Below are 18,645 nucleotides of genomic sequence, written 5' to 3' on the forward strand. Positions count from 1 at the left end.
CTTAGCTAGTCTTTCTTGATTTTTGATATATAAAAGTGGGGATTCAGACTAGCTTATCTAGTCCTCCCTCTCTCCTTTGATTTAGTGACATAAACAACTCAAACAGGCCAAAAGGAAATGGAGAAGGTCATATGAGAAAGTAGATTAAAAAAGCTGAAAGTGCTCAGGCCTCATACAAGGAAGCTATCTCTAGGTCCAAAGCAGAGTACTATGCCAAAACCATCTTGCAGGCACCTAATAGTACAAACATGCTCTTTAACATTATAAAGGACCTATCTAACCCGGTATGTATGGGTAATAAGGTTAATGCTACAAAAAAACTCTACGGTGATATTGCTGTCTATTTTCATGAAAAGATCAATAAGATTTTGGTGGCTTAAACTCCAACATCAATAGCAGCCTGGATGAGGAAAAGGAACCACTTATGATACCAATAGTAGAGCAACAGGCAGGGGCACCCAACAGCCTTCAGCCGCCTGCTCTAGAGTGCTTCAAAGTCCCACTGAGGATATATTTAATAACTTAGCTTAAAGTGTATCTTCAGGTTCTCCTTTGGATCTTCTCCCGCAGGGGATTTGGAAAGAGTTTTAGCTGGAACTCTTCCCCTAGTTGCAGCAGATTTGCTGTCAAACATTAGAAAAGGGATCTGTTCCAGAAGTCTGGAAGCAGGCAGTGGTGACCCCGCTGCTCAAGAAACCATCACTTGATCCTAAATGTCCATCGAGCTTTAGACAAATTTCCCTTCTGCCGTACCCAGTAAGAATTCTGGAGCGGGCAGTTAGCAAATCCGAGTCCCTTTATTTTGAAGAAAACCACCTTTTAGACAAGGCCCAATTTGATTTTCGGCCAGGGCATGGAATGGAAACAGCCCTGGTGACGGTACTTGGTAACCTGAGAACGCGAGCCGACACTGGCAATCCATCCATATTATGCTACTGGATATATCTGCCGCATTCGATACGGTGAACCACAGTATCCTGCTTAAGAGACTAGAGGACATCGGAGTGAAAGGACGGGCACTGAAGTAGCTGCAATCATATCGGACAGGCAGGCAGCAGGCGGTATCTATCCCACCATTCACATACCCAAAGACCCCTGTGCGACACGGAGTGCCACAGGGCTCAGCAACAAGCCCAATCTTGTTTAATATTTATTTGCGCCCTCTGATCTCAATTATTGAGTCCTTTGGCATCGATTTAGTCAATTATGCAGATGACACACAATTGGTGTTCTCTCTGGAAGGAAAACAAGCAGTATCCCTAGATAAATTCCAGGAGTGCATGCACAATACCTCCAATTGGCTCAGGAAAAGCTCCTTACAATTTAATGGAGATAAAACAGAGATAGTATACTGCTCCACGGCTAAAATTGTGCGGCCTTTTCCCTCTGAGTTCAGGCCCACTCCTGTGGATAAACCACTGATTCTAGCTAGAACAGTGCATAACCTGAGGGTTTTAATGGATGATAATCTTCAACTGGAGTTACAGGTCAACAAAACTGTTGGTACCTGTTTCTCCTTGATAAAAGCACTATGTCAGATCCTTCCACTACTGCCTGTTGCTACTAGGGGCTAGATGTAGAATTCCCATTTACAAACTCTTAAATACCGAATTTTACCAAATCGGTATTTAAGAGTCTGTAAATGGGAAGGGGGCAGATTCAGGTAATTCTGAATTTAGGAATACCGAAACTGTAAGATTCGGTATTTACCGATTCGGTAAATACCGAATTGGTATTGCCCATTGATTCCTATGGGCCTTGAAGCCCATAGGAATCAATGGGAAATACCGATTCGGTATTTACCGAATCGGTAAATACCGAATCCTGCAAGGGTGCAGGGGCTGTCACTTTGACACCCTCTAGCATCCCAAGTACAGGCTTGTGTGACATGTGGCACACATACATGCCCTAAGGGCATTTCTGTGTGTCATATGGCACAGGTGTGCATGCACAGATGTGAATGCACACCTGAATTCGGTATTTTACCACACAATAGGATTCTGTGGTAAAATACAGACTCTTAAGGGCCTGTGGCACTCTTAGGAGTGTCAGCTACATATGGACTTACCGATTCGGTAAATATACCGATTCGGTACTTTACCGAATCTGTATATTTACCGAATCGGTAAAATTACCGATTCGGTAGGCCCCCTACATCTGAAAAGCCTAATACTGGTCGGAAACGGACGAAATCGTCCGTTTCCGGCCGGTATTAGGGCTCCTACATCTGGCCCTTGATTTCTAGTAGTGAGGAGTATAATATTGAGCAGGTTGGATTTCTGTAATTCTCTGTATTTGGGAGCACCGCAATCAGTGCTACTGAGGTTACAGAGGATTCAGTCCATAGCAGCCAAATTGGCTTTAAATAGGCAGCACAAGTCCTCAACAACTGTAGCCTTAAAGGATCTTCACTGGTTACGCATCAACGAGAGAAATCAATTCAAATCCCTCTGTATTGTGTTTAGAGCAGTACATGGCCTGGCCCAATGTCCATGCAGGAAAAATGTACCTGGTACACTCCTGGAAGAAATCTCCGCTCATCGAGCGCAAATCTGGTAACCACCACTAGATTCAAGAAGACTAAGACCGGTGGATGAGCATTCAGTGTAGCAGTCTCACGACTCTGGAATGATCTTACCCTGAACATCAGAAAAATGAAATCCCTGCTCCCATTTAGGAAAAGCTTAAAGACATGACTCTTCCCTAGAGATTAGTAAAACGGGCATTTCTATACCAGCGACTATGTTAGCTTTATGCACACTGGCAACAGGGTGATTTGTGTCGCCAGGATACCCGTAGGGTGACAGTCTTGTGCTACATAAGTCCAAGATACATTACATTACCCCCAGCTCCATTGATGAGTAATACAGTGCCACGATACTTGCTAGGTGGCAGTGCGCTTTGCAAGTTATTAAATAAAATAAAATAAAAACAAAGACATGGCGGTCTTGGGCAAGAAACAAAGCAGCAATGTCACCCCCTATTTGAGTTCCGCAAGAAGCTGAAGACCTGGCTTTCCGTATAAGCAGCTTCGGGGCCACAAACCTACACACCTGCCATAGCCCCTGGATACCCTCTTCAGTGATTAGTGAGGTATACAAATCAATATGACAGAACATAACACATTGGGAAAAAAAAGTTTCTGCACATTAGTGACGTTACACAGTTTAACTGCTAGTGTTATGGATGCATTGGGACAAATAGTTCTGAAGAACACTCTCGATCTGTTTGGCGGTGAGTACTAAAATGGGCTGGCCAGCTGCTGCAGGGCCAGTGGTGTCTGGATCTTCAGTTTGGTGGCTGGGTACCTGGACTTAAATAAGGTCTAAACTAGCACACATATATATTTACCACTCTAATAATATTCTTATATGCGTGCCCTTTTTCATAATTAATATAAGGGCTAAATGCCAAAAAGGCTAAGTAAAACACACGTTGTGGCTTTCATGAGGTTTGTTAGGTTATGTTATGTTATGGTATTTTGATTTCTATAGTGCACGGCTACTCCATTGGAGTGTCCCGGCGCTTTTTATTGGCAGCTTGTAAGCATAAAGACATAACACAGTGGGATAAAAGAAAAACAGCAAAACAAAGGAGGGAGCATGCTAAGGGGCAAAGAGCCAAGTTTTAAGGCCCTTCCTAAAGGTCAGCAAAGGTTTGGCTCGGGTTCTATCTCAGTTTTGTCTTAATAAATATCTACTCGCTATGGCTCTGTCCAAGTGCAGCATTATTCTATTGTTAAGCTTTCTGGTTCACAACCACTTGTATCCAAAATGCATTGAGGGAACATTAGAATAAAAAACATACGCTCTTAGAAAATGCAGTGTTGAGTGCAGGATTCTTTGCCTTCTTGGCTTTGGCGTGTTTTATGACATAAATCTGTGTTTAAAGTGAACACATTGGACGTAATGCTATTGGCAACTGCTCAGAGCGACAACCACGAACATTAACATTTAAAGATGTTGTCCTTGCCTCATCTAAAGTGCAAAAAAGCTTCAAATTTTTAAAGTGTAGACAACATTATATGTAACTATAACATGTTTCTAAATCTTCTTATTGTTTTGTTTTAATTTAGCTAGGATAACACTTCTAATTTCAAAAGTAATTTATTATAGGGACATGAAACCTTCCAGCGATTTGACACATTCAATTCAAAATATAACCCGATGGGTGCAAGTCAACTGAGAGAGCTCTACCTGAAGACGGACAATTATATTGGTGGCGAATATTTTGCTAAAGTTCTCAAGGTAGGATGATTGATCGTGCATTGTAGTTCACTCGTTGAGGGCAATGGCTGATAAACAAAGGTTACTTTGCTTGTGATAATTTAATGTATTAATAGTTTATGCATTTCTTCATTGGCTTAACTTTTATGAGTTCATTGGCTCACTCCAAACAAACCCTGGGGCATATTAAGAATGGCTTTATCTCCGCTTTTTTGGCTTTAAACCACACTTGGTCAATCACTGGTACTGCAAGTTACTCTCTTAGAAATCAGTGGAGGCACAGAATAACACTAATATCACAAATAGAAAAATAGCAAAAGGCTGAAAGATATTTGTATGGGAAAATATATCAGTTTTAATCATTTAAAGTTTCCTTTTGTTAAATGAAAATAATACAACATTAAATATGTCTACAAGTAGAAAAGAAACACATATTGGAACAAGGCTTCGTCCACATTCAGGCTACCTATTACCACTTTAATAAAGTCTGAATAGGTAGGGGAAAAATATCAGTGTTTAATTTGTGCCGGTGCTTTCTGGTGCTTAGCACCGGCACCTTTATATCAGGGCCGGGTCGACAACTACACGACTGCACTTCAATCTATACGTCATGTGTCAAAGAATAAATTAAATATATTTGCCTTACTGCAGTGTTCACTTCACACTCTGACAGTCTCCGGAGAGACCCCGTCGGTGAAGAAGAGTGTTTAATGCAGTGTTGAGAGAGAGAGCCCATCAGCCCGATTATAAATCTATCTCAATGATGAGATTGTGAATCAATTTGCTCGCAGACTCGCAGTGTTGCAGGTGGGCGGGCTGGAGATTGGGCTGTAATCGGTTCTACTATGGAGGATGGGGGTCTGGGGCAGCGTGCCAAGCGTAATCTTTTTTTTATTCCAGGGACGGTGGACCACACCCATCCTCAGCACACACGCACTTGCGCACGAGTCACCAGTACGGCAGCACCAGTTAGCATGACATGTAGCAGTATGTCTCTTATTAAGGCAGTCCTGCAGTGCTGGCAGTACCACCACACAGTGAGTAATAAAAGAAAATGCTGTTTTTACTGGCGCATGTTGACTGTCACCAGAACTCAGTCAGAGCCTCAGAGGCCCCAGCAATGAGGCCCCAGCAATCATGCCACCAGCGTCAGGCGAGGCAGCGTGTGCAGTGCAATGCTTCGAGTTTGCTGAAGGGTCATAACCTTGCCTTGTTTTTCCTTCATTTATTAGGTTTTGCCTAGCCAATGCTTACGAAGTAAGCATTCGCTAGAAAAAACTTAATGATGTGTGTGTGTGAGGACTGGACCGTCCCCACTCGCTCATTGGCTAGCTCCATAAATGGAGGCTAGCCATTGGGAGACGGGCCTGTCCGTCAATGCCGGACCAGATTCGGGGGCGTTCCCGAGAATTTTTGGCTTTTGGCGACGTCACGCTACGTCAGCCAAAAGCCCTCGGGAACGCCCCCGAATCTGGCAAGGCACTAATGGCACCCCGAGCGCTCTGCCGCCTCCTACTACGGTGCAAACGCTGCCCCCCTGATTGCCGCCGCTGCCCGGGGCCGAGAATAACTTTAGGACCTCGCCAGGGCCGCGGAGAGCAAGAACGAAGGAGCTGCCCTCCCATTGGCTGAGACGGTCGAGCCCCCTCAGTGCCGCCGCGCTAGGAGTGGTTCTCGAGCCGCCACGTCATCGCTGGAGCCGAGCTGCGATTGGCCGCAACTTCGCCACCATCGGAGGCTCGGCCTGAGAGCAGCGCATCCATTGGCTACAGCCTCGAAGAAGGACCAACAGCGATCACCTTTACAGAAGAAGCGTAGGAGCACATGCCCGACTACATCCCTTTTGCCGTCACAATGCAAAGCACCCTCGTGACACGTAGACTAGACACGCCATCTCTTAGACACTGAAGTGCTTGGAAGCACACCGTGAATGATGACGCCCGCCACGTGGACACTGGTGAAAGACACACACTTGAGCCTATTAACAGTACGGACCCACACACCTCGAGGGGCGCACACCCTTGTGTTTTTATCTCGAACCATTTTGCAGTTCAACAGCTTCATATTATAAAGCCAGCAACTTTTTATATAACACGTCACTATTGCATTTGTGTACATAAAGACAACAGGGCCCGGACTAGAGAGCGATCGCCCGGGATCACACGTGTTCGCGCGGAGGAGTCGTGACTCGATGTCTGCCGCCTCTGCTGACACCAGACACCAGCTCCGTCAGTCATCTACTGGCCACTTCCGTCCAAAATGGACAGACATGTTCAATGCACCAGCGATGGAAAAATCCCCCCAGCGGGGGTTCTTCATATGGAAAACATCATCCGCCAGAGACTAGCACGAGGCGATGATGATAAAATCAGGAGCAGTGGCCGGACGGATGCAAACATCACGAGGCAAATGATACAATCCGGAGGCGCGCGCCTGATCGGGGGCAGATTGCGCCCCCACCCCATCCTTCGCTTGGCAGTCGGGGATACATTGGGATGGTAGCGCCTGTCTGCGGGGCCGCAGGTCTCAAGCGCTTTAAACAAAGCGCATTTTTGAAGACGCTGCAGCTATTTAGCGCTCCGCATCCGCCTACGGTAAAGCACTGCGTGATGCAAGCTTGCTGGGGGTATGGCGTACGAGACGGAGCGGCAAATACATTGCAGAGGACACGAAATGGGCATTCCCGACCATTCCTCTGTTCAAGAAGAACATCTGGCTGCAAAGGGAATGAACAGCTGTGCAGCCTGGTGCAAAGTCCAGCACATCCACCCCAGCCCGTCGCACCGCATCTCAGTCGAACTCCAGCAATAAGACTCCCACCAATATTATTCCTAATAATATACTCACTATATCTCGCCGTAGCGCCTTCACGACAACATGTAGCGCCGCTCATTTTAACGGTTAACCCATTTGTTTTCTTGCAATTGATCCATTTCTCCCACGAGCGCTTGGAGTGTTAAATTACAACATTCAACACAAAATGTGCAAATTTAAAAGAGAACAAAATCTAAATGTCTCCATTTGAAATTGTTCTTCATCTGATTGACAAATAGATAGTGACAGAAATGCAAAAACAGGAGGACTGGGAGAAAATAGGAGTTTGCTTGTGTCCCCATAAAAAGGTTTTGTCAAAGCCAATAAAAATAAGACTCCTGTGTGTGTCCGGCATTAACACCTGCATTAGGGTCCAGCGCGCGAGTGTACAGACGACCTCAGCTGTTTACAGCAAATACTCACCAAACCACGAGCCACAGGTACTTCGCCTTTTAATGTCGCAAAATACCTGATACGTATAAGATAACACACAGTCTCCTGGCAGAGACCCTTCTGCCTGTACACGGTCCAAACTGTTCAGTTTAAGCGCTCCCAGTTCGTTTCCTGCATCAAGCACCGACTATAAAACATTACCTATGAAAATGCTGGTGCCCAGGGGTCTCGTCTCCTAGCTAGAGCTATCTGGGGGTGTGAGTTGTTTTAATGTACAAGGTAAGCTAAAGCTAGCCTGAAAGACCTCTGAAAACTCCCTGCCTTCCAACCAGCTACAAGGACACCCCTCCCCCTCGCTCTCTTTCTCTCTCACTCACTCACTCACTCACTCACTCACACACACACACACACACACACACACAGTTCTCGTGATTAATTTTAAAACTGAATTATTATTTGCTTACATGGTAGCCTAGCCTCCGAAGTCTTTTCTGTTAGGAGATGTGTTTTTTTAAGTGAAGCCTCGCCTCCTCCTCGGGTTTCTCCTGCCGGTTTCCTTCTGGGGTGTTTTTTTTCTTGTTCCACCTTTTGTGCTGCTTGCTTTAGAAAGAAGAGAAGCAGCTGCGGCCCGCTCTGGTTCTTGAAACCTATCCCATTGTGGATATTGCAATATCCTCCATTTTTTTCTGCCCTCTAAACAACAAGGCTCTCGCCATCTTGGGATGGATTTATTCCCATGGCTTTATAAGGTCGCCCTTGCCCACTCCCTCATCGTCAGCTCGTCCAACAGAAAGTTTAAGACATATTGCACTATGGTTGTGACGTCAGGCAAACTTTAGGCAAAAACAGTTTCTGAACAACCGCTGTATGGCTCTTCTAATTAAAAGTCTAATGTTACTTCAGAGCGTTATGTTTTTTTTACCTGACCTCTGTTACAGAGTATATACTGTTTGCATTCCCAGTATTACGAACAGATGGGCATCTATTTAGACGGCAGATGTCTCAAAGGCCGTTCGTCCAGTAGCATTTGACAGCAGGTCACGTTCCTTAACGACACTCGTTTTATTGGGCAAAACAATTGACAATTCAGATACATTTTATATCTGTGTATATATCTACCGGTGTTATATACTTCATCGATTAAATGCAGCTTTACAAGAGCTCAGTTTATTTATTTTTTGGTGCTTGCAGATTGTATGTCTTATAGCAGTTGATCCATCCAAAGTAACGTTTCGGCCTACACTGTAGAAAGTTCCAACACGTACATGTGGATTTCTTGGATGCGGAGATTATTTGAGTTTACTTAATTATGTGTACATCTTTGGAAGTCGAGTCAACCCAATCACATTTGGTACTGTTTTTGTTGTTGTTTTTAATCAAGAACTCTACATTAAGTGCAGACTTTTGTAATATTCAAACTTCATATTTATTGCACTACACGACTACACGACTGACAAGACTGCTAGTGCCAAGCTAACTTATTATTTCATACAAGGTATGTAGGTCTTTTGACACCTTTTAATGCCCTAATTGATATGTATCACCTGTCCAAGTTTAATATTTCATCACTTTTTTGTTACTGTTAGCTAAACATGAGAAGTGCAAGTGCAGTCTGATAAATGAATTTAATGGGACTATAAAGTGCAGAGAGCTGCCTGGGACTGCAGTTGTTGCCTTGAGTTTGAACTATTAAAATATTTAAGTTGACTTCTTTTAGTGATTACGAAAGTATTTTCTCTTACTAGGGCCTTCAGTCATTTGTATGCAATATATTTTTCTGTAGCGCAACAGAACGTTTATTCGTATAGTATAATGCATTTCCTACACGTCAATTTAGCTAATCATTATTGAATGCCAACATGTATTTGTAAAGCACATATGTCCAAGAGGGTATCTTGGTGCTGAAATAAGATATGGATTGTTACTCAATTCAGTGGTACTCATTTTATCTACCTTGGAAGGATTGAGTGGATCTGTAAGGGTTCAAACAAAGACGCTGCAGTGGATGCATTGAGCCCCCAGACTTCCAACATTGTTGGAGGTTGATTCTACAAAGCAAATGTCTACAAGGACTGACGCAATGAACACCTTAGTTGTACATGGTGTCTTGTGCCTCCGTGTGCCCCTGTTGCCCGTTTGTGCCTCCGTGTGCCCCTGTTACCTGCTTGTGCCTCCGTGCGCCTCTGTTGCCTGCTTGTGCCTCCGTGTGCCCCTGTTGCCTGCTTGTGCCTCCATGTGCCCCTGTTGCCTGCTTGTGCCTCCGTGTTCATAACCCATTAAAAACATAAATAAACTTAAAACCTGCCTACACGAAGGACCACTGGAATAAAGTTGTCAAAGGGGGCAACGTCACCCGGCAGGATTTGCTATATGGTCCTGTCAGTGTCGGACCGGCCTAAAGGGCAATCAAGCTGGGCTGGTTTTTTCGTGTCATTCTGGTGAATGTTTTCTTTTTTATGGGGGAAAGTCCATTAACAAGCTTCAACCTTCTCATTGGGATTATCTCGGTGTTTTATTTTGTAAACTGCTGCTTTAAAACTCAGAATTGTTTGCTAATTACAAAACGTACCAAAGTTCAATGTCCCTGGGGCCAATCTCTGACCAGCAGAACTCGCCCCACCAGCGCCCCTGCATCACCTTTGCTTTTTGAGAAGTCCTGGCATTGACGTGTAAACTGGTGTGGAATGAGTGACGTTTTATTATTTTGCAATCTGCGTTTTTGGCATGGAGCCGTAGTACCCTTGATACCCGCCCAGGGTGAGACTGTATTCCAAGGTGTGAGACTCCTGCTCAGCGTCAGGGGCAGTCGCTGAGTTTCACACTGACTGGTACCTTGCGCACCTATTGTTATGCCGATTTTAATAGCACACCGCTCACCCTCGAGGGTATCCAGGCACTTGAAATAACAACATGTGCAGATAAGAGCCCTGTTGCCTCCTATGGTGACTATTTGCTCCATGTTTGTGGAGCTGAAGGGTCACGCGTTTGGCTGCATTTCTGACATTTCTGAGGCCCCGTAGTGCTGTGTTCTGTAGTTGCCCATTACTTGTTCAATTCCGGAGACCAGCACTGCCCCTTATCCCCGTTTCAGCTCAGCCTCTCATCTTGCCCATTACTTGTTCAATTCCGGAGACCAGCACTGCCCCTTATCCCCGTTTCAGCTCAGCCTCTCATCTTGCCCATGTCGTTCACAAGAGTACCACCGAGCCCGGTGATAAAAAGCCCCGGTAGGATTGTAGGGCAGTGTGCTAATAGCAAGCTGTTACTACCAGGGCACCTGCCGGGAGGCTGGCATGTGCCCTCGTTTGTGCACACTTCCTGACTCGTCTGTGACTCCCATTTCACAAGTGCTCACACGTCGACGCCCCGGCTGAGGACTGGAGGGCACTGGTTCCCGGTGTGTAATAAGGAGGAAGGGACTCACCTGTGCCCGGCCCGCTGCAGACCTCACCCCACGGCCGCTCCTTTCACCCTAATTATTCGGAGGTTGAAATCAGGTGTCTGAGACCTCGCCGTGCACGCCCAGAAGAGACGGGCACCTCCGTCGTCAGAGAGACGAAGCAGGAAGTCCACGGGGCAGGAAGCGAGTGTGGAGCAATAACTGCCGCCCTGGACCTCTGCACACCCGTGCCAGTCGGGCCTGTTTACTCAGCGGCGCGCTGCATTCTGGGGCTTGTATTTTGCGTTTACCTTCCGAAGGATGAGCGTTACATCTCAGCACGCAAAGTTAGGTGTTCTAAAGTGCTTAATGAACTCGAGTTAAGTGCAGAGTGAAAATCAGCCATTTACACGGGGCTTTCAGTGGGAGCGAAAAAAGGTGTGTGTGTGTGGAGAGGGTGGTCTCTAGAAGGTGCTGAACTCAGTGCTTCGCATTATGTGGCTATCTCAGCTGCTGGCATTGCCACGGTCCCCCATAAAGGCTTTTTAACCAGCTAAAACTTCTGGAGAGCGATGTGGACCACTCCAGTGTTGCACTGTATTTGAGAATGTGAAAACGTCTGTCTTTGGCTACTACATCCTGCCTTGGCTTTCTAGCAGGGTATGTGTATAAATGCCCAGTATTGACATTTGAAAGTATACTTCAGGGGTGCGTGTATGCATGTGCAGCAGGGTATGTGTGTGCTTTGAAATCTGGGTATCTTTGTCTTCAAGGTGAGTGTGTGTGTGTGTCAGCCTACTGGGAGTATGTACTTCTGTCTAAAGGGGATCTGTGTGTCTGTACATGCGAACGTCTGTGCATGATAGAGTTTCTGCATTAGTGTGTCTGCACTGTGGTGTGCCTCTGTAGGGAGGGCTGTGTGGTACTGTGCAGGGGTGAATGCATCTGTGTAGTGTGGTTGTCTCTGTGTAATTGGGTTGTCTGTATTTCCAGTGGTTAAGCAATAGGCGAAGACAAAATGTAAATACCCATTGGTAAAGAATTAGGAACACAGCATGGAGAATTTCCAGGTTTGAGCTAATAAGACAGAATCAACAATATTTGGGCGTATAGACTGAGTAACAACTGGTGAAAGAGGTAATGAATGTCAGTGCTGGAAGCGAAATTAGTGCACACCCATAAGGCCTAGTACCACATTAAAAATAAAAGACGTTTTTTTAATGGACTCTGCTTGTGCCTCCGTGTGCCCCTGTTGCGCCTCTGTGTGCCCCTGTTGCCTGCTTGTGCCTCTGTGTGCCCCTGTTGCCTGTTTGTGCCTCTGTGTGCCCCTGTTGCCTGCTTGTGCCTCTGTGTGCCCCTGTTGCCTGCTTGTGCCTCCGTGTGCCCCTTTTGCCTGCTTGTGCCTCTGTGTGCCCCTGTTGCCTGCTTGTGCTGTGTGGGTGTGTGTGGAGGGCTCCGTGTGGCTGTGTGTGTAGGAAGCTTTGTGTGGCTGTGTGTGTAGGAAGCTTTGTGTGCCTGTGTGTGTGAGGGGCTTTGTGTGGCTGTGGGTGTGGGGGGCTCTGTGTGGCTGTGTGTGTGGGGGGCTCTGTGTGTGTGTGTGGGGGGGGGCTTTGTGTGCCTGTGTGTGTGGGGGGGGCTCTGTGTGGCTGTGTGTGTGGGGGGCTGTGTGTGTGTGGGGGGGGCTCTGTGTGTGTCATTTGCGGGAGATAAAGCTATTGGCATTGTAAATGACAATGCCATTTATTTATGTTAAAAAAACATTAATAAAAATAATGTCAAGAGCAATGCCAATAGCTCTAACTTTAACAAAGGCAAAACCATTGCATTGTAAATGCTTGTTTTAACTCCTGTCTGTGAGCATGGCATGACATCGGAAGGAGTCGGGAGAACAGAGTGGCAAGCAAGAGCGCTGGCAGGGAGAGAACGCTAGCAGGCCAGTGGGCAGTACTCCGAGGGAGCATGGGCTGCCATGCAGCGAGGAGCCCTGAAGTCAGGCTGCGATACAAAGGGGGCTCCATGCGGAAAGACGGGGATAGAGGACATGGAGGGAAGGGACTGGTTAAGAGAACAGGAAACAGGGGTGTGGGCAGTTCCGAGGAAAAGCCCGGGAAGTCAATGGTTGAAATTTCTAAATGCTAATAGGTAAGAAGGGGCCCTCGCAATGGGGAATGCAGACGAAAATGAATGTCTGGCCCTGCACTGGTAGTAGAGGGATGAAGGGCAGTGGGAAAGGGAAACAGACGTAGGCACTTCCGAGAGAAAGGGCTGCAATGCACTGGGTGGTACTGGCGCTAGATTACAGGGGCTTGGGAGTAGTGGGGAATAAATGGAGACACGAGTACTGACGGCCTGCCAGCTAGTGAGGGGCGAGGGCAGCAGAGTAGTTTAAAATACTGGTGGCAGATCAAAGGGGTGGCAAGGCGAGGGGGATGCAACATTTTGTGCCCCCAGGTGGATATAAAGTGGCCAGTGTTGAATCTCACTGCTGCTAATGCCATCTTTGTTGTATCCAAATGAATGCTCTTAATCCAGTGGTTCAATCTACAGTGTTTAACTAATATTATCCATGTACTAGAATCAAATTAGGTCCTGTTTGCCGAGTGTGCAGACCCAGGATCATGGTCGAAACATGGAAACCAAGATGGTGTTCACAGGTTCTATAGTTCTGTTAGTTCATTTAATCTGTTGATTGCTGTATTAAACTTTACAATTAAGAAAGCTTCGCTCTGATTTAAGCGTTGTTCAGTGTCACCTCCTCTCCTTTCGTGTTTTATCGTTGATATCACAGTCCGTTTCAAATCACATCATGTGTGTTTTTCTTTTATCCAATGACTCACCAAGGGAGCAGTTACAACATTTTTACGGATTCTTGATTTGTGTTGAGTAATGCTTTGACGTACTTTCTGGTTTGTTTTACCAATATATAACATGTTAGATTATACCATAGATTATATTTCTGGTTTTGCAACTGGAAAATGTAGTATGTTTCAGAACATTTTCTTGTAGGAGAATAGACATCCTTCAATGGTTTGGCTGCAACATGTACATGTGCCACATTTGTGATGTCCCTTCAAATGATGACGCATAGTTGTTTTCATTGATCGCATAGGAAGTGCTGCCCGGACAACTTCATTGCCAATACTTTTTTCTTTTCTAAATGTGAATAGCGGTTTTTCAAAAGAATCATCCCAGTTTGTAATCACATGCTAATTCTGGTTGATGATTTTCTTCAACTGGTTAGACTTGGTACAAAATGTGGTGACAAAGACCAGCCATTTTAGTTTTTCTTTTTGCTTCAATAGTTCTGCAAGTGGTGTCCACCACGCTCTTTTTAGCAACCGTTTAAGTAATTTCTTTGGGTATCCATGGCTATTAAGTTTATCTGTCAAGTTGTTTGCATGTAACTGGTAGTCTGCCTTCTCAGATCAATTTCTTCTTATCCTCAAAAACTGACCAAACAGCAGGTTATCTGTAGGTTATGAGGATACTACTTTGCATAGTTCAGTGCTTTATTTCTATCAGTAGTTTTGGTGTGTAGTGTGGTTTTCAATACTCCATCAGACGCATAAAAATGTGATGTGGGCCACGTTGTGATGTGCGCTGAACTTAATATCAGATGATCTGTCATTAAGCCAGCAATGGAATTTCTCAAGTGACTCTTCTTGTCCAGTCCAAAATATAAATATGTTGTCAATAAACCTTACCCAATTTGAGATCGGGTGCATAAATGGGTTATTGTTGAAGATATATATTTTTTCAAACTTTGCCATGTAAGGTAGGCAAATTCTTGTGTGCTTGGGCAACCCATGGCAGTCCCTTTGACTTGGTAAAAAAGTCATCACCAAATTTGAAGTAGTTCTTCCTGAAGGCTAGACCTGCCATGCTCATAATAAATTCTCTTGGAACCTGTTCTGGCTTGAATATGGTCATAATTCCCTCCAAAAGCAACATAGAATGGTCCAGCACTCTGATTTCAATTATAGTTCACAGCAAGAGTAAAACATTTTTCACATATACATTTGCAGAACCTTTTTCATAAAAATAATGGTAGTTCAATGGAGTTGTTTGGAGTATATTCTTTATACATAAATTCTCTTCCAGCAGAATAAAAAGACCGTATCCAACGCGTTTCATCCTCTCCGACTTCTTCACGGCTTGAAAAATATTTTTTATATTATATTTGCAGTCTGGATGAGAAATTACTCGCAGTAGGGGATCAGTCCATATCAACTGTCCTCATTCCCTGATAAGTGTTTAGAAGTGGCTTTGTTGGCACCGCTGCAAAGCTAGGAGTTAGGAGTCCTAACTTTACTACTCCTAAATTGAGAGAAATCCTAACTTTAAGACTTTTGGTATTCACAGAAGGCATTTAGGAGTCCTAAAGTTAGGAGTCCTAACTTTACTACTCCTAAACTAAGAAAAATCCTAACTTTAAGACCTTCGGTATTCACAGAAGGCCTTTAGGAGTCCTAAAGATAGGACTCCTAACTTCTGTGAATACCGAAATGAGTAAGTGCCTTCTGTGAATACCAAAATGAGTATGTGCCTTCTGTGAATACCAAAATGGTTGTAAGTTTAGGATTTTGTCTAAAGTTAGTTCTGTGAATCTCCCCAAATTTTTGAACTAATTCCAGGAACAATAGTATTTCCAATTTATCATTAATTAGGCTTGCCACCTGATGTAAAAACGAAGAGCCTCATAGGGTGTATATCTACTACATTTTGGGATTTTCATGACTGAGCTTACTCTAACCCTTCTAGATGATTTCAAACACTTGAAGCGTACCTTTTTGTAGTAACCGGGCTCAATTTGTCTTAAAAAAAAGTCCTGTTGCTTCCCTTCCAATCGCCAGATGATATATTGATGGTAAAATGTCCTCCTGTATAGAGCTTTCTGCCCCAAGCAACACATCCATTTGTTGCATACAGACTGCCCAATAGTAAAAAAGTACGTTTGGAGCAGCCCAACCACCTCTCTCTCGCGGAAGGGTTAGAGATTTCACAGCACAACAAGTTTTTTGGTAGCTCTATATAAAATTTCAAAAAATAGAGTTCATTCTCTGAAATGCATTACCGGGAATAGATGTAGAATTCTAGGATTTTTTTTATAACATTTACTCTCCCCACTATTGATAGATGTAACTTATCCAACCGTTGGAGCTCTGAGGTTGCCTCATCCAGCACTGAATCAAGATTTCTTGCCCATAGTGTCCAAAACTACCTTTACCCCTAGGTAAGTTACTGAATCTGTCTGTCGCTGATCCCTTAAATTACATTGTCCTGTGCTAATTATCTGAGTCTTTCCCTTATTCAGGCAATAGCCTGACCTGCTCCCAAAGTTTTCCGCCATACTCTCGAGTTCTAATATTGCCGTTACTGGATTTGGTGTGACCACCGCGATATCGTCCGCGTAAGCGAGTACCTTTGTCTCATAGCCATTTGTTTTGAAAGGTTCTATCAACAGGTTGTGGATTATCTGATTAATGAACGGATCAAGATATATGGCAAAAAGAATAGGAAAGCACAGGCACCCTTGTCTAGTGCCTCTTGCCACCACTATTGAGTTTGATGTCTTCCCCATCACCTGTAGTCTTGCGTAGGGTTCGTGATACATTGCCTGAATAGCAGCAATTACTTTAGGCCCGGATCCTCTCTCCACTAAGGCTCCCCACAGATAATGCCATGTCACTCTGTCAAACGCTTTTTCAGCGACCAGGAGGACCACAGCCAGTCTATCTCCTCTAGTCTTTGCTATATCTAGCAGAAAAACCACCCGTCGTATGTGATCCGTAGTTCCCCTGCCGGGTATAAAGCTGTGTTGCCATGCCAATACCAAACTGGCTATGACCCTCTGGAGCCGAATCGCTAAAGTTTTTGAAAACACCTTTCATCTGAGTTTATCAGTGAAATGAGGTGGTACGAACCAGGCACTGTGCTTGGTTTCCCCTTTTTATGAAATATGATTATGTTGGTTTCCTGCCAAAAATGGGACGGAAATCCTCGGTATTGAACATCTAAAAACAGGTCATGGAGTAATATAGCCAGGTCGGCTCAGTAGGGTCACTGTTTGGCTATTGCCCCTTCTATAATATATTAAATTGTCCTCAGTCAGGTAGTTGTCAGTGGCACTTATGATAATATTACAGTTTAAACTGCACAAAACCTGAGCTGAAAAACTGTTTGTGTTGTGTTTTGTACAAGTAGTGTATGTATGTCATGTAATTTGTATGGCGGATACACATTTTTTAAAAACTGGTAATTTTTTGATCCCTGTGTATATCAAAAAATCAATGAAGTTATAAAATCAATCAAAAATCTCCTGAAAACAAAAATATAAAGTCAAATAATCCTAGCATTTAATTTGTGTGATCATCTTGTGAATGAATAAACGAATGATAATCAGTATTGGCATTGTTTTTGGTGTTGAGTATTTATGGCCCAGCCTTACTGATTTGGGGCCAAACCCTTACTTGGTGATAGATGTTGCATGATGGCATTAAAAATGTTTGACCATGTACTTTTTTTTTTTCAGAACAAAATTTTTATTGTTTTCTTAAGAGAGATTGCAAGTAAACCACAGCACTCCGAACACCGGAGGGGCTGTGAGCATATAATTAAAATGCACAGAATAGCAATCAATACAGTAGTCAAAAGGAAGCATAATTACTATAGTTTACCCACCCCCCCTACCCGGTATTAATTATGTAACTAGCAATGCATACTTTCCCTCACCCCGGTTCTCAAAGCATCTGTACAGTATCTACATCCCGCTGACCTGGTGGCTCCAGCCACAATCCTCTGTACTCCGCCCATCTCTTCCAAATTTTGTAGTGCTTCCTGGGGCAGCCTCGGGCCTCAAACACTGGGCGCTCTAGTCCCATACAGTAATCTAATCCCCTTTTCCACACTCCCACCGGGGGGGGCCCTAGGGTCCTCCCAGGTGCGGGCCACATCCCTCTTGGCCACGGTAAGGCCGAGGAGCAGTAAGTGTCGTTTGTAGATGTTGCCACCCACTTGTTCCATAACATGGAGAAGGCCTAGCTGCGTTGTACGGGGGAGCCTCCAGCCCAATACTTCATCCAAGCAGTCCCAAACACTTGTCCAGAATCTCTCCAGTGCTCCACAAGACCATACGGTATGTAGGAAGGTGCCCACTTCTCGACCACATCTCAGACATTCAAACCCGCCCGCCACAATCTCTCCCTAGTGTAGTAAGCTCTATGTAGATATTTGAATTGAATGAATCGTAGACATACGGCAACTGCTGCACCCCTTGGGGCAGCGAGAGCCTCCCTCCAATCCTCCTCCTCCAGCTCTCCCACATCTCCCTCCCAGGTGGTCCGCAATTTGTCAAGAGAGGAGGAACAATGTGTAACCAATGATTGATAGATGCAGGAAATTTTCTTTTCCCCCAATTCTCCCATGAACAGCTTAGCTTCCAGAGGGCTGAACTCAGGTAAGGAATCTAATCCCTCCAGGGCAGGGGAGATGGCATGTCGGAACTGCAGGTATTTAAAGAACTGGGTGTTGGGCATATCATACTCGTCCTTTAGGTCTTGGAATGATTTTAGGGTCGTGCATTTCATTACATGGCCTAGCGCCGAGATCCCTATTGCGTCCCAGCTGCGGAACCCCTGCAAAGACGCCAGAGCTGGTAAGGGACCATTCTGCCACAACGGGGTCTCCTCAGTCAGCCTGTTCCACCATCCCATGCGGTGAAGCGTTCGCCGCTAAATCTGAAAAACTACCTGTGTGACTACCGGGAGCCTCCTCCTCTTCCTAGCTGAGTACAATAATGTATGAAGGGTGTCTGGCTCCATCAAATACCTCTCC

General features: G+C 44.9%; 1 protein-coding gene across 1 annotated transcript in view; it reads left to right on the forward strand.

The window, feature by feature from the left end:
- The window catches only part of LOC147712585 (AMP deaminase 1-like), a 2,876,771-nt gene that overhangs the window by 1,455,745 nt on the left and 1,402,381 nt on the right, over positions 1 to 18,645 (forward strand). Inside the window, exon 8 of the mRNA XM_086923285.1 lies at positions 4,116 to 4,247. Within this exon, the coding sequence (XP_086779411.1) occupies positions 4,116 to 4,247 (132 nt within the window). The remainder of the gene's footprint in view (positions 1 to 4,115; positions 4,248 to 18,645) is intronic.

The sequence above is a fragment of the Lissotriton vulgaris genome, chromosome 5, assembly GCF_964263255.1.
Source record: "Lissotriton vulgaris chromosome 5, aLisVul1.2, whole genome shotgun sequence".
In the NCBI taxonomy this organism is placed as follows: domain Eukaryota; kingdom Metazoa; phylum Chordata; class Amphibia; order Caudata; family Salamandridae; genus Lissotriton; species Lissotriton vulgaris.